Here is a 15142-nt window from a genome sequence, read left to right on the forward strand (position 1 = left end):
GTTTAGGTAAATAGTAAAGCATTATTTAACAAATTGCTGACCACCTTATAGCACTTTTACTGCTACAGGGCGTTAGCTATGTGCAGGATTACGCAGAATATATATATATATATATATATATATATATATACATATATATATACACACACACATACACAGCCCTCAAATTTTCAACTCGCCTGCTCACATTTTGCGAGTGGAAAATTATGTAGGGCAAGCTCAGGGGAAGAGAGGAGAGGAAAGCCAGATAATGTCAGAGCGGCGGATCATCCCGCTTTAACAGCTTCAATTGTAATTGCCGGCACTCGCCGACACGCACAGTCCCGCCTCCTAGCCCGGCTTCTTTGATAGACAGAACACCTGGCCAACCAGGAGGTGTGACGTCTATCAAAGGAGCCAGGCTAGGAGGCGGGACTGTGTGTGTCAGGGAGCGCCCGGCAATTACAATTGAAGCTGTTACAGCGGGATGATCCGCCGCTCTGACATTATCCGGCCAGCAGTGGCATACCAATGGGGAGGTGTCAAGCCGGTACTCGCGCCGATCATCTCATGTGAAGGCAGCTGCTCCCTCGGTCTGTGCTGCACTGCTCACGGGTGCTGGAAGAAGGTGAGTGTCCAAGGATTTAGCAGCCTCCCTGTGTGACTGGATAGGAGGAGCGGTGGGGCGGCTGCATATAGAGGAATTGATCTTTCCAGCTGGGTGCCTGATTCTCCTCTCTGCAGGCATTCAGCAGCTGCAGGAGGAATATGGAAAGATCAATTCCTCTATATGCAGCCGCCCCACCGCTCCTCCTATCCAACTTCTTTTTTCTTTTGCTGGCCCCCCAGTGCTGTACAGCCCCCCCCTCTAGCCCCCCCTCCAGCCCCCTCAGTGCTCTTCACCCCCCCACCCTCCAGCCTCCCCAGTGCTCTTCAGCCGACCCCCCCTCCAGCCCCCCCAGTGCTTTTTCAGCCCCCCCCTCCAGCCCCCCAGTGCTCTTCAGCCCCCCCAGTGCTCTTCAGCCCCCCTCCAGCCCCTTAGTGCTCTTCAGCCCCCCCTTTAGCTCCCCCCCAGTGCTCTTCAGCCCCCCACCCTCCAGACCCTTGATGGGCACTGAAAACATTGTTATTAATATTTATTTTTGTAACTTCTGCATTAATGCAAAAACATTTAACAGTGTAATTTTGAGATAATTTTTGAGGGCGTGTTTAGGGGTGGAATTAGGGGCAGGGCAGGGTAGGGGTTGGGTGGGGCAACTGGTGGCGAGTAACCCATAAGGCCTGGCTAGTATTGATTGAGGGAGTGCACAGGGCAGAAAACTGGTCTGGGGAGGCTGTTATTTTACACAGTGCCAAGCACTGTTACCTTGCTGGGAGCGGAAAGTGGTTTGCAGGGCATTGTTCCAGAACTCCCAGGCAGCAGGCAGACAGAGGGAGTCTGCGTCTCTCAGCCAATAAAGCTTGTCAGAAGGCTGAGGCTTTAAAAGACAGGCAGAGCTCTGAGAAAAGCTGAATATCAGGTGGGTAAATGCCCCATTACCCCCCCCCCCCAACACACACACACATTTTCGTTCCGTTTTCATTGGTTGACGAAAATTGGAATTGATTTTCATCATACTTTTTCGCCAATTGATTCAAATTTTATTTTCATTTACTTTTCGTCAATAAAAAAAAAAAAAACATGCAGCTGAAGAAAATATTTTTGTTGATGAAATGAACAGTAGTAAAGCGCTACTCAAGGGAGCACAGATATTTAGGTATTGAGCTCTCCATTACCTCAGAGTAACCAAAGATGCCCGTAGAAATAAGGTAAGTAGGGGTAATGTCTAGGGGTGCCCAGCAGATACAAGGTTTGAGACTTGTCAGTAGGAGAAGAGGCTTGACAGATTGAAAAGCTTTGTGTGATTCCTTTTTTTTCTAAGCCAGCTCTTGGTAAAACACTAATAGATGCATGATCTGATGATTTGGGTATAGGATCCCCAGAGATGGCATAAGTTGCCTTTGGATGTTTAGATCATGTCTGAAGATGTTGCCTGTTTCTCTCTATACTGATTTAATTCTTATATGTGATATACTTTGTAACACATGGGAAGAAATAGAATTAGTGTAGTTTGAGTTTCCTGAATCCATGACAAGTTCACTTCTATCACTTGTTATATCAACTGTTTTTATGTACTACAGAATAGGGGGAAAAACACATTTCACTGACTGCTACATTACTAGGCTAGGCATCAGGCACAAACAAGCACAGCAGGCTCCTCACCTTTTTCGTTAAGCAGTCATCGGAATCAGAAAGCATCCTGGTAGAGACATGAAACATAACTTCTACAATAGAGGTCGCGTAATATGGTGTGCTCAGACCAGTGCTTTTGTTCCTTTGAAGTCCTCCTAAGAAGCCACAGTGGTTTGCCAAATTCACCTGCAGAAAAGATGCTTTTTATAGATCACAGTAGGTTGCCAACTGACAGGTCCATATATAGATGGCATAAATTGACATCAAACAAGCTGCACTCAAGGTCTTTTTTTCCTTAAAGCTGTGATCAATCCCCCCCCCCCCCCAACTACACCTCAAAGGATTTTTTTTTTTTTTGTAAAAACTTTACAATCAAACATGTTATACTTACCTCCTCTGTGCAGTGGATTTGCACAGAGCCTCCTCTTCTCGGGTCCCTCATTGCTGCTTCTGGCCCCTGCCTCCTATCGAGTTCCCCAACAGCAAGTGGCTTGCTGTGGGGGCACCCGAGCCGAGCTGCAACTCTGTGTGCCCATTCAGACACTGAGCTGGTGTTCGGCCCGCCACCTCTCTCCTGATTGGCTAACTGACTTTGATTGACAGCAGCAGGAGCCAATGGTGCTGCTGCTGTGTCTCAACCAATCAGGAGGGAGAGTCCCAGACGGTTGAGGGACTTGAGAACATCGCTGGACAGAGACAGAGCTTAGGTATTAGGGGCGGCTGTGGGGCTGCTACATACGGAAGAGCTTTTTATCTTAATGCATGAAATGCATTAAGATAAAAAAAACCTTCGGATTTTACAACTCATTTAGCCTGGGGCTGGAACAGATAAGGAGAAACAATTTGCTTACTACTGGCTCCAGCAGACTCCCTTGATTGGTGCAAGCAGCCCTTCACATTGTCAAATGTGAGGCACTTCAGGCTGCAGTTGTACGTTTGCTCCCACCACGTATAACACAGGTTTGGATGTTAATTCAAATAAAGTATCATGGAAATAATCACTTTCATAGATAAATTCAGCCGGTTCAGCAGTAAGCTGACAATGTTAGATCCATGGATATCCATTCCCAAGAAGCCCATCTAATGATTGACATCTCAAGAACGGGCTTGTAAAAAAAAATTTCTTTCAGTGAGTGCTGCAGCACTGATCAGTGTATTCTGACAGCGAAGGAGTACCCCGCTTTCAGAATACTGCCAGACTAGTGGGGAGGATTCCACTATCTTCTTGACTTGTGTGGATGGGGAAATCGATCAAAAAAAACTGACCCATCTTTACTAAGCATTGAACTCTTAAAGAGCAGGGGGCCCACTTCAAGGGTTTTTTTTTTTTTGTCACATTCCTGGAGTTCAGCTGTATTATGCGATGTATGTCTTTCTTGAAGTGATTGTAAAGTTTTTTTTGTTTTTTTTAATTAACAATTGTTTTGCATAGAGCCGTTCGATCCTCCTCTTCTAGGGTGCCTCGCTGTCGCCCCTGGCTCCTGCCACCCCCCACAACAAACTGCCTGCAATGGGGGCACTCGTGCACACTCGCTCCGGTGCTCTGTTCTGTGTGTCCACAAGAATCACAGAGTGGGGCTCGGCCTCGCCACTGGCTCTGATTGACAGCACCCCCCCCCCTTTCCTAACCTGCCAGGTTGCATGCTCGGATAAGGAACTGGTATGGATTTGGGGGGGGGGGGGGCACGCCATTTTCTTTTTAAATGCATAAAATGCATACCAGACCCGAAGAGCCTGGTATGGATTGGGGGGGGGGGGGGGGTGAGGGACCCCCACACTGATTTTTTTTTCACATTTTTTTTATTCATTTTACCCACAGCTGTCAGCAGGTAACCCCAATCACAGCTGATGACTCATTGGTTGTTAAGGACGCAGCAGCCGGCTGCCCGGCCTGCTTCTTAGCAACCAGCTATTCTTACATTCAGCTAAGGCATCGGTTGTTAGGACGCGGGCGGGTGACGGCTCCCAACAACAAATGCAAAAATGGAACCTTTGTTCGTTAACATCTGTTTAGGTCTGCTTCCATTTTTTTAAATGGAAAAATAGGGCTTTCTTTCGTTTATAAAAAAAAATGGATGTTAACAAAGGCTCATGACAGCGGATGTCAACGGATCATCCACTGACACCTGCTTGCCCATAGGAATACATGGGTGTCTGTTTTTCACCTGTCAATGAACAGAAAAACGGACAAACGCCTGTGTGAAAGAAGCCGTAGATCTCCTCATAATGACAAAAAGAAACAATTAAATTGCCGACAACCAATGAAAAACGAAGCCCATATTTTTGGTGCAGCCTCTGTTAAATTGTGTAGCAGTGTTCTTTTATGGAAAGATATGAACAGATGATTATTACCTCCCATCCAAGTCCTGAAATAAAGTCTTCATACTCCTGGCTGCCTCCAGTGTTCGAGAGTATGGACTGTTTGTCTTCTTGACCATCAGCAATATAGAAAACTGCTATTTTGTGTGTTTCACGGCTGACAGGAGAAAGAAGAAAAAATATTGAAATCTCAGATTCTCTATACATAATATGAATAATTATTCTAAACAAACCAACAGACTAAATAACATCACACAAAGTTTTTAAAGGATAAGTTCTGCTTCGGGAACATGTTACATGTTGCACCTGTTTATAAGGGGGAAAATCGAACTGCCTGGTCGTGTGATGCTCTCCATGCTGTGACCAGCCTTGCAGCATGGGGAGGAAGCCGTCTCCACTGCTGAAGCCTCTATTAGCACTGTTGTAGCTTGCAGATCTCTGCATAGGAACAGACACATCCTGCACAGGCATTGCGCCTTTTATATTTTTCAAAAAAATGTGGGTAAATTATTGTGTTTGCTTGCACAAAAATTACCTTTAGTGTGTTTTTTACTGAAATTTTGCGTTTCCTAGACCTTTGCAATAAAATCGTGGGACATAAAAAATTGGAACTACCACTATTTTATTCTCTAGGGTGTCGGTTTTGTAGAAAATATATAATGTTTGGGGGTTTTACATCATCTTTAGGACTAAAATGTTTTTGGTAAAAACACAAAAACGGCTCTGGCAGCGAAAAAGGTAAGGAGTACATAGATAGCTCACAATGCCCTTTTTTGTATTTAGTTTACCATCTAGGTTTTATCTATGCAAATTTATTTGTGTTTGTATATGTATAGCTCTTCTTTTTTTATTCATTTTTTTTAATCTTTAATTTTTACCCCTTTTTATTATGGCATTTATTGTAAGATATACTGATATTTGATTCTGGTCAGTCTGTAACCGGTCAGGAATTTGTTATATGCTACTATATACTGGGTACAGTGGATATAAAAAGTCTACAAATCCCCTGTTAAAATGTCAGGTTTCTGTGATGTAAAAAAATGAGACAAAGATAAAGCATTTCAAAACTTTTTCCATCTTTAAATTAAATTATAAACTGTACAACTCAGTTGAACAACAAACTGACATTTTTTAGGTGGAGGGAAGTAAAAAAAAAAAAAACTATGGCGTGCACGCCCTTAAACTAATACAATGTTGAAGCGCCTTTTGATTTTATTACATCACTCAGTCTTTTTGGGTAGGAGTCTTTCAGCATGGCACAACTTGACATGGCAATATTTGCCCACTCTTCTTTGCAAAAACACTCCAAATCAGTCAGATAGCAAAGGCATCTCCTATGTGCAGCCCTCTTTAGATCACCCCACAGATTTTCAATCGGATTCAGGTCTGGGCTATTCCAAAATTTTAATCTTCTTCTGGTGAAGCCATTCCTTTGTTGATTTGGATGTATGCTTTGGGTCATTCTCATGATTAAAGATGAAGTTCCTCTTCATGTTCAGCTTTCTAGCAGAAGCCTGAAGGTTTTGTGCCAATATTGACTGGTATTTGGAATTCCTAATTCTCTCTACCTTGTCTAAAACCCCTGTTCCAGCTGAAGAAAAACAGCCCCAAAACATGATGCTGCCACCACCATGCTTCACTGTGGGTGTGGTGTTCTTTTGGTGATGTGCAGTGTTGTTTTTGTGCAAAACATATCTTTTGGAATTATGGCAAAAAAGTCCAACCTTGGTTACATCAGACCATGACACATTTTCCCACATGCTTTTGGGAGATTTCAGATGTGATTTGCAAAATTTAGCCGAGACTTGCCAGATATTCTTGCAGCTCCATTAATGGTGCTGGACGCCTCTTGGCAGCCTCCCTGACCAGTTTTCTTCTCATCAATTTTGGAGGGATGTCCGGTTCATGGTAATGCCACTGTTGTGCCATATTTTCTCCACTTGCTGATGACTGACTTCATTATGTATTATAGTATATCTAATGCCTTGAAAATTCTTTTCAACCCTTCTCTTGACTGATACCTTTTAACAATGGGATCCCTCTGATGCTCTGGAAGCTCTCTGCGGACCATGGGTTTTGCTGTAGGATGCGACTAAGAAAATGTCAGGAAAGACCTACTAGAAAAGCTGAACTTTATTTGGGGTTAATCAGAGGCACTTTAAATGATGGCTGGTGTGTATTGATTGCCATTTAACATGAGTTTGAACTTGATTGCTTTATTCTAAACACAGCTACTTCCCCAGTTATAAGAGGATGTGCACACTTATGCAACCACATTATTTAAGTTTTTATTTTCACCCCTCCTTCCTTAAAAGATTTTAGTTTGGTTTTTCAATCGAGTTGTACAGTTTATAGGTCACATTAATAGGTGGAAAAAGTTCTGAACTGATTTATATTTGCCAAATTTACATCATCACAGAAACCTGGCATTTTTACAGGGGTGTTTTTTTATCCACTGTATTTTATTTCACTTATCCTTTCTTCCCACCATTTGATCGCATTGGGCACTATGAAATGATAAGATTGACCCATAAGGGGTTACTACCATTTGAGTCAGTACACCATATACAAGTATGTGAAATTGACACGTTCTGTAGGCTCTGAAGAGGGAAACCTTGAAACGCGTTAGCCAAAATGACTACAAGTGTTGTGGATTTTTGCATATGGATGTAAGCGTATGATTTTATGATAATGCTAGGACACAAGTACTGGTTTGTGAGTATATTCACCTCGATTTTATTAAATAAAAACATGTATTGAGGATAATGCACTAGGCCTATGCATCCTCTGTGTTCTTCTATGCTTTCGGCTCACAATGACAGCCTGGTGCAATGCTTTCCAGGCTCCTAAAAAAAAAAAAAAGTTGTAAATGTAACTTTTTTTTACCTGAAATGTATTTATTTATTTTTTTAAAAAGGTGAACTTATGCTTCAACCCTTTTGCTGCCAGGCTCTGTGCTCCACTTTTAAACTCAGCTGGACGGACCATTTTTGCAATTCTTCCATTGCTTTGTTATTGTTTCCTTACAGCTTTTAGAGTTTGTAGAAGACCCACCAAACCATATTTTTTCTGAAACACATGACTATTAGAATAAAAAGAAAGTGCTACTGATTTTTAAGGCCCCGCAAAATTTGCACAAATGTTTTAAAATTCCTCCTAAATTCCTACCAAATATAAAAGCTTAAAGTGGTTATTAAGCCACATATAAAAAATGATCTAATCCCCTCTGAAATAGAATAAGAAGTGTCCCTGTGCTATAGAAAAAAATATGCAGATCGGTACCTAAATCAAAGTGGCTGCCGGCATTCAGCAGACCCCTCGGCTCTCTCCTCTGCCCGGCTGACAGCTCCAGCGGGCGGGGCCGAGCACTGCCGCTGTCAGCTGGGGAGGGAGGGAAAGAGAGGAGAGAGAGAGCGGTCACGTGATCGCCAGGAGCCGCTCTGTTGTAGGTACCCATCGCATATTTTTTCTATAACACAGGCACAGGGACACCTTTTGTTCTATTACAGAGTGGATTAAATGAGTTTAAATTGAATATAAGAGCAGCAGGAGTTGAGGGGCGGGCACTGTCGAGCAGACAGGCAGGGAGGGGGGGGAGAGGAGCAGAGAGGAGGGCAGTGCAGGGCTGCGGATGACGGAGGTATGTAAACGGATCACGTTGTAAGGGCTCAGTAGCCATGATACACCGTGGTCAGTGTACGGGGGAGGGTAGAAAGTGGCAGGATCAGCGAGGCTTTTTTTTAGATGATACAGAGGCCAAATGACACAGCACATGCACTATGCTGTATGACATGTTTTATCAGGATCTGTTTTGTTTTTGTTTTTTTAGGGTAACAAATGCTTTAACCTGTATTGAGTTAAAAAAACAAAAAAATTTGTGAAAATTGAACGTACGCAAAAATGTAAATATCCAATATAAATGTAAAAATCTGGAGGTTTTCATTCTTCACTTACAGCTTCTCAGAGTTTGTAAAGGACCCCCCCAAACCATATATTTTCTAAAAGAAAGGTGCTTCTGATTTTTAAGGCCCTGCGATAATTGTGCAAATGTTTATCAAAACAATTTTATTAATGGATTCATACATGGCAAAATTTACATTTCTGACAAATTTCTATTTAAAAAATTAAAACTGTTTTGAGTTAATAAAAAAAAATATATATTTGTACTTTTTAAATTGCACCTTTTTGTGAAATGGTGAAACCTGAAGGTGCGCAAAACATTAAATAAACACAATTTACTTTAAAAAGCTGGAGGTTACCATTTTCCCTTACAGCTTTCAGAATTTGTAAAAGAGCATCCAAATCATTGATTTTCTAAAAAGACATGACCTATCGAAGAAAAAAAAAGTGCTACTGATTTTTTTAGGCCTTGTAATAGTTGCAATAATGTTCATCAAATTGCTATTTTAATAAAAAATAAACTAAAATCTTAATTAACGGATACATACATTGAAAAACTTTAAAAATTCCTGATAAATGCCTACTAAATAAAAAAGTTAAAACTGCATTCAATAACTCATATTTGTAAATTTTAAATTGAACTTTTTGTGAAATGGTGAAAACTGAATATACGCAAAACTGTAACTAAAGGCCATTTACGCTAAAAATCTGGAGGTTACCATTTTTCACTTACAGCTTTCAGAATTTGAAAAGACCCCCCCCCCATAAATTTTCTAAAAGCACATGCCCTGTGGAGTAAAAGATGTACTCCTGATTTTTGAGACCTGCAATAATTGTGTAAATGTTTATCAAACCACTATTTTCACAAAAAATACACTAAAATCATTATTAGTGCACACAAACACAAAATAACTAACAAAACTCCTGCTAAATTGCTACTAAAGCATTGTTCACAAGAGGCGTACTATAGTGTATGCCCTTGGAGGGCCATGTTTACCTGCACGGGGATGCACAGATGTTTCGTTAATCTCTGTGCAGGCAGTCCCATTTTTGTCAATTGAGATGCAATGGCTGCACAGGCATAGCCACTGCTCCCAATCTGACATCCGTGTGAGTGCACGACCCTGAACACAGGCAGTGTGAGCTCAGGGACATGAGCCCGGACCTACATGGATGTTAATTGGGAGCAATGGCTCTGTTCGTGCAGTTGCTACATTCCAAATTACATCAAGTGGACTGCCTGTACAGGGATGCACTGAACACCTTTGCATCCCTGTACAGGTAAACACAGCCTTGCGGGGGTGCACGCTGTGTATGCCCTGAGTGAACAAGGCCTTATTCCCTTTTCACATGAATGGAACATTGTTCTCTATGGAGAGGCAGATGTAAGCGGACATGTGTTAGTTTACACCTGCCTGCATCCAATCCAGTCCAGTCTATATTGCCACCAGACCAATGTGACCATAGTGACATTGTACGCCTCTGGGGGGGGGGTGATCAAGAGATTTTTATTTTTTACAATTCGATTGCTTATTACAGTGATGATTACTGTAATAAGCAATCGGTAAGACTGTCTAAAGGTTACAGTCATGAAACCTGGTTTACTACTGTAATGCTGTGATTGGTCAGAGCTATTACATGGTAGAGGTACTGTACATGGACATCATTTTCAGTAAACCAACATTTCTCGATTAAAAATTATTTTTTTTTTATTGGTCTTTTGTAATATTCTATTTTTCTGAGATGCTGGATTTTAGGTTTTCACTAGCTGTAAGCCATAATCATCAAAATTAAAAGAAAGAAATGCTTGAAATATATATAACTCTGTGTGTAACCCGTCTATATAAAATATATGAGCGTCCCATTTTGAATTGAACTACTGAAATAAATTAACTTTTATTTGATATTCAAATTTTTTTGAGATGCATCTTTTACGTTCATTCCTTTGATATGCAGATGAATGAAACAGAATAGATACAAAAGTAACAATGTTACTTTCTATCTTTCTAGTTACTGTTTCGAAATTGTTGTTGATGAACACCTAGTCAGACAGCTTTTTTTTTTGTACACAGCAACTCCAGCTTTGATTAATTAGGGCCGTAAAACAGCAGGACCGGATGTGCTACACATGCTCTGTGTACTAGGATTACTTTTTTTTTTTTTTTAGGTGTGTTTAGAACTTTTAATGTCTTGAACTAGCCAAAGAAGAATTCCATCAAAAGGTTTTGAGTGGAATGAAGTACAACAAGGATATAGTGAATATTTTGCTCATTTTTGTATAACTGTACAATTTATCCACGATTCTAACCTCTGTCACATATACCTTTTAATTGAGCTTTCCTCAAGAGCCCTTAGCAGAATGGAACAGAAGGGATACAAGAAAATTCAAACAGACATTTAGCCTTGGTTCACACTAGATGCAGTGCAAATTCAAAGCAAATTCGCTGAAGACCCAGCACTGCATTAAAATTGCAACATGCAAACCGATTGCAGAGTGTATGTTAACGACACCCCAAAAGTTTGTAAAAAGCAGTGCGATTTGCAGAACTGTTCACACCCATGTGATCTGATTCTGGTGTGGACAAAAAAGGAATGTGCTGGGATTCCTGAGCGGAGTACATGCGGTGTTGTGCACCGCATCAGTGTGAAACCAGACTCAGTTAAGTAACAGGTGGCAGGAGGGAAAGAATTAAGATAAATTAACCAATCAGGGTAGAAATATGGTGCATGGTTCCTGTGACAAACCCACCCGAGACAAAGACTTTTGGAGGGGACAGCAGGCTAGCCTCTTGCCTACTCACTATGGGCCCTGGCTTTTAAGGGAACACTACTCTTTGTGAGGTGTATGCTGGGGGGGGGGGGACCCTTGGAGTAATGTTACTTTGGATTCAAATCCATGTCTCTCCAAGACACACAGACTCTGGGACTGTGGTCCCTGTTTAGGGCCTAGCTGCCCCATTACCAATAAGGACTGCTCCACACAGTCAAACTCATAGCAGATGTTATTAATCATCAGCTCAACCACCAGTCTTCCACACATTGATAATTGTGCTAATTAACACACCTATTATCTGCTAGCAAACTATTGGGGGGTGTGATTACACTTGTAATAGTGTATAAAAAGCCTGTATTCTTGTTCAATAAAAAGTTCCAGTTTTAGTATATGTGCTGCCGAACCCATCATTGTAGAAATATGGTGCATGGTTCCAATTCTTCATTACTTAGTGAGTCACTGACCCAGAAAGCAGCCAATAAAGCATCAAGCATGTACAAACATGCAACTAATGGTGATTTCAGATGCATATTATGCACATGCCTATTCTTTGTTGGTGACTAACTAAATTGTGGAATAAAAAGCATAAGAACTATGGAGACTGTACATTTAATAAGAACTGGCAGCAACCATATCCTTATCCTGAGAGGCAAAAGATATAAGCAACCCGTTCATTAAGACTTTTTTCATAAAAAAAAAAAAAAAAAAAACACACTCATTGCGGATGAGAGAATCACTCCCGCTGTGCTATTGTGTACTGACTGCAGGTAGACTTCCCTGCCATTGGAACACACAACAGAGGGTGTTTGCTGATTTTTACTATCACTCTGCATTCCATATATAGTGAGATATTGCAGGGAAGTGTTCACTCATGTGTTTATAATCACAGATCAGTGCTGCCTGCTATAGTGGGTGGCACGGATTGATTGGGAAAAAGCTGACAGGCTGGTTGTACAGAGGTCAATTGGTACTTCTGTATAGCCAGCGTGCCCATACACGGATCAACATTTGGTAAAATTTCAATACATGTATGGCTGGCATTACTCTTCACCCGTCATATAAAACCACTGCATACCCAGACAAATATAGTCCAACTGCACAGCTCTTACCATTGCCTGGAATCAAGGTTTCTCAGCTCCCTCAGTAATTTTTCATTTTTCCTAAGAAGGTGAAAATTTCTCCTAAAAATGGAATTACATATAGAGATATAATACCAGAAGGCCTTAAACAAATTCACAACTGATTTTCTACAGACATTTAAAATTTGTATTTTTTTAAAACAATGAAACCCAGATATACACCAATTCCAGGTGTCAGTTGTCTTCCTTCCTATTCAAAGTAGTTATAAACCTTTTCAAACAGCTGACCGATTTCATCTAACAGACAAAACTGGTCCGGTGTGGTCATGTTAAGATTTTTGGTTTTAATAAACGTAATGTACTGGAAGTATTTTTCTTCCTTTATCATCCCTCATTTGCTGCACTGGAGTTGGGGATTGCACATTCCTCTTGCAAAATAAAGTTAAAAGGACTTCAATTTAAAAGTGATTTCGCACTGAGATGAAAGTATATATGTAATCACCATACCATGCCTTTTTTACCTTTCAAGAACTTCCAACGCCAGATGGACCAAAGAAAACCCAATAAATCCATATGAAATTGTCAAATTTCTGAAACTCCTCAGTTACACAAGACTAACCATGCTTTTGTCTCCTTTTTTTGAGAGGGCTCTGGCCTCGCAATCAGTAGCTCAGTCCCGGAGCTCTGAACTGGAGGAGGCAGGAAGGAGCAGCTTTGACAGGCTTCGTCTATGTTAGAACCACTTCTCTCCCCCATACAAGTCAATAGGAATGCAAAAGCTGCTTTAGGTAGGACTAAAGAAGGTAAGGAGGAGGGTGAACTGCAACTGTCAAATTCTGTATGTTCTCAGACGCGTCTTAAATGAATATCTAAAGCAAGATGTATTTGTCTATTGACACAAGCCCTTACATCCTTCCTTCCTCTAATATTCACAAATAAATACCAGGTGTTTTTAGGAAGTTCTTTATGCAGATCAGGCAAATGGGGAAACCATGAAAAAAAAAAAAAAAAAAGATGCACCTTATGACTTACTGCTTCTAAATTACAGGGATACTTTCCTTACTCGATTCTCAGTACACATTTCTCTTAAGGTAGCTTAGTGGATACATGGTTAGCACTTCTGCCTAGCAGCACTACAGTTGTTGGTTCAAATCCCAACAATGGCACGGAGCTTGCATGTTCTCCCTGTGTTTGCGTGGGTTTCCTCCAGGTACTCCGGTTTTCTCCCACATTACAAAGACATGCTGGGAGGTTAATTGGGTCCTATCTAAATTGGGCCTAGTATGAGTACGTATGAATGTGAATTAGAAACCTTATATTATAAGCTCTTTGAGGGCAGGAACTGATGGGAATGTACAATATATATGTAAAGCACTGCATAAACTAACAGCGCTATATAAGTTCCTGTAAATAAATAAAAAAATAAAGACAGAAAACCCCCAAAAAAATTTAGATGTGCAATTACAGTTGAGGAAGATGAAGCCCTTACAAAATACAAACAAACAGTATACATGCTGCATTATAGCAAACAGCAACATAAAACCAATAAACCAGGACAAGCTCTACCTCTTCTCCCAGGAGTTCATCCCAAGGATGCTGAGCAACAGTCGTGAGTAGTAGAAGGCTGACTCTGGTTTTTGGTTAGCTGGTTCCTCCTGTGGCATTGCTCTCATGTGCAGATTGCTGCAATGCTTCTCCACAAACTCCTTCTCTTCTGCACTCTGTTTTAAAATGGCATTGCTGACCTCATTCTCTAGTTTCTCAGAGAAGCAGGCAGGTGGAGGTGAAGGAACATTCAGAGGGACTCCTGCTCTTTGAAGGCACTCAGGGCCCGTAGCTCCCAGGTACTGCAAAAGGCAGTCAAGGGCATCTTCCTCATCAGATAAGCTGTCCCATAAAGGCAGAGATTCCCTGCCTCTCCTCCTTGACTGGAATGGAGAAAACTCTTCAGTTTCCCGTTGGCTGGTTGAATGTTCTTCCTCTAGGTTAACAGAAGATGCAGGAAAAGTAGGTGGAAGGGAAGACCACTGAGACTTTTGTCCAGAAAATTCTAGTGCAGGTCCATAAAGGATGGAAGATTCCCAACTGTATTTACCTGAAAGGTCCCTCATGATAACACGCACTATCGAGCTGGCAGAAGACAGGTCCTCACCAGGAGGTAGCTTCTCTTCAGCTGGAATCTGCAAACAGGACACCAGTGTAGTGCTGTTCAAAGAAAAGAACTGGAGGTTGGGGCTGTGGAAGAGCTGCGGGGAGAGGTCGGAGCTGTCACTGTAAGGATTGTCTTGATTCTCACAGATCTGACTAGTGAGCATGGAGGGGTCTCCACTCATTGGATAATGTCCTAAATGATTCACCAGGTGCGTAATAACCGTTCGTGCTGCTACTGGGATCAAGCCTTGTTGCTTGGGTATTTTCACTAGAAAAAAAAACAAAAAAAACACAAAAATATTATCCTGTGGACAGAAAACATTAAAAAATACAGTAACAAATTGTGTATTAAAGAATAACTAGAAAAAAAAATAAAAAATTGGGACAAAATCAAATAATTAAGACTACATGCACACAGCTGTAAGAGTATTACTTATTCTATAAGCAAGTTTTTTTGGAACAAAAGTTCCTGCGTAAAGTGATCAGTAAAGAGCTTGCATGTTTTTTTAATGCATAAAATTGTAGTTCTATATCAGTGATGGCGAACCTTGGCACACCAGATGTTTTGGAACTACATTTGCCATGATGATCAACTACACTGCAGAGTGCATGAGCATCATGGAAAATGTAATTCCAAAACATCTGGGGTGCCAAGGTTCGCCATCACTGTTCTATATCTCGCTTTTATCCCAATATCACAATGCACAC

General features: G+C 41.2%; 1 protein-coding gene across 9 annotated transcripts in view; it reads right to left on the minus strand.

Moving 5' to 3' along the window:
- Window positions 1-15142, minus strand: part of RALGAPA1 (Ral GTPase activating protein catalytic subunit alpha 1) — a 508613-nt gene that overhangs the window by 121023 nt on the left and 372448 nt on the right. For all 9 annotated transcript variants that reach the window (XM_082275707.1, XM_082275706.1, XM_082275704.1 and 6 more), the window contains 4 exons: window positions 13850-14702; window positions 12314-12385; window positions 4565-4688; window positions 2243-2398 (listed from right to left, as the gene is read on the minus strand). In XM_082275707.1, coding sequence (XP_082131833.1) covers window positions 2243-2398; window positions 4565-4688; window positions 12314-12385; window positions 13850-14702 — 1205 coding nt within the window. The remainder of the gene's footprint in view (window positions 1-2242; window positions 2399-4564; window positions 4689-12313; window positions 12386-13849; window positions 14703-15142) is intronic.

The sequence above is a fragment of the Pelophylax lessonae genome (genome assembly GCF_965119305.1).
Source record: "Pelophylax lessonae genome assembly, chromosome: 13".
NCBI classification, from domain to species: domain Eukaryota; kingdom Metazoa; phylum Chordata; class Amphibia; order Anura; family Ranidae; genus Pelophylax; species Pelophylax lessonae.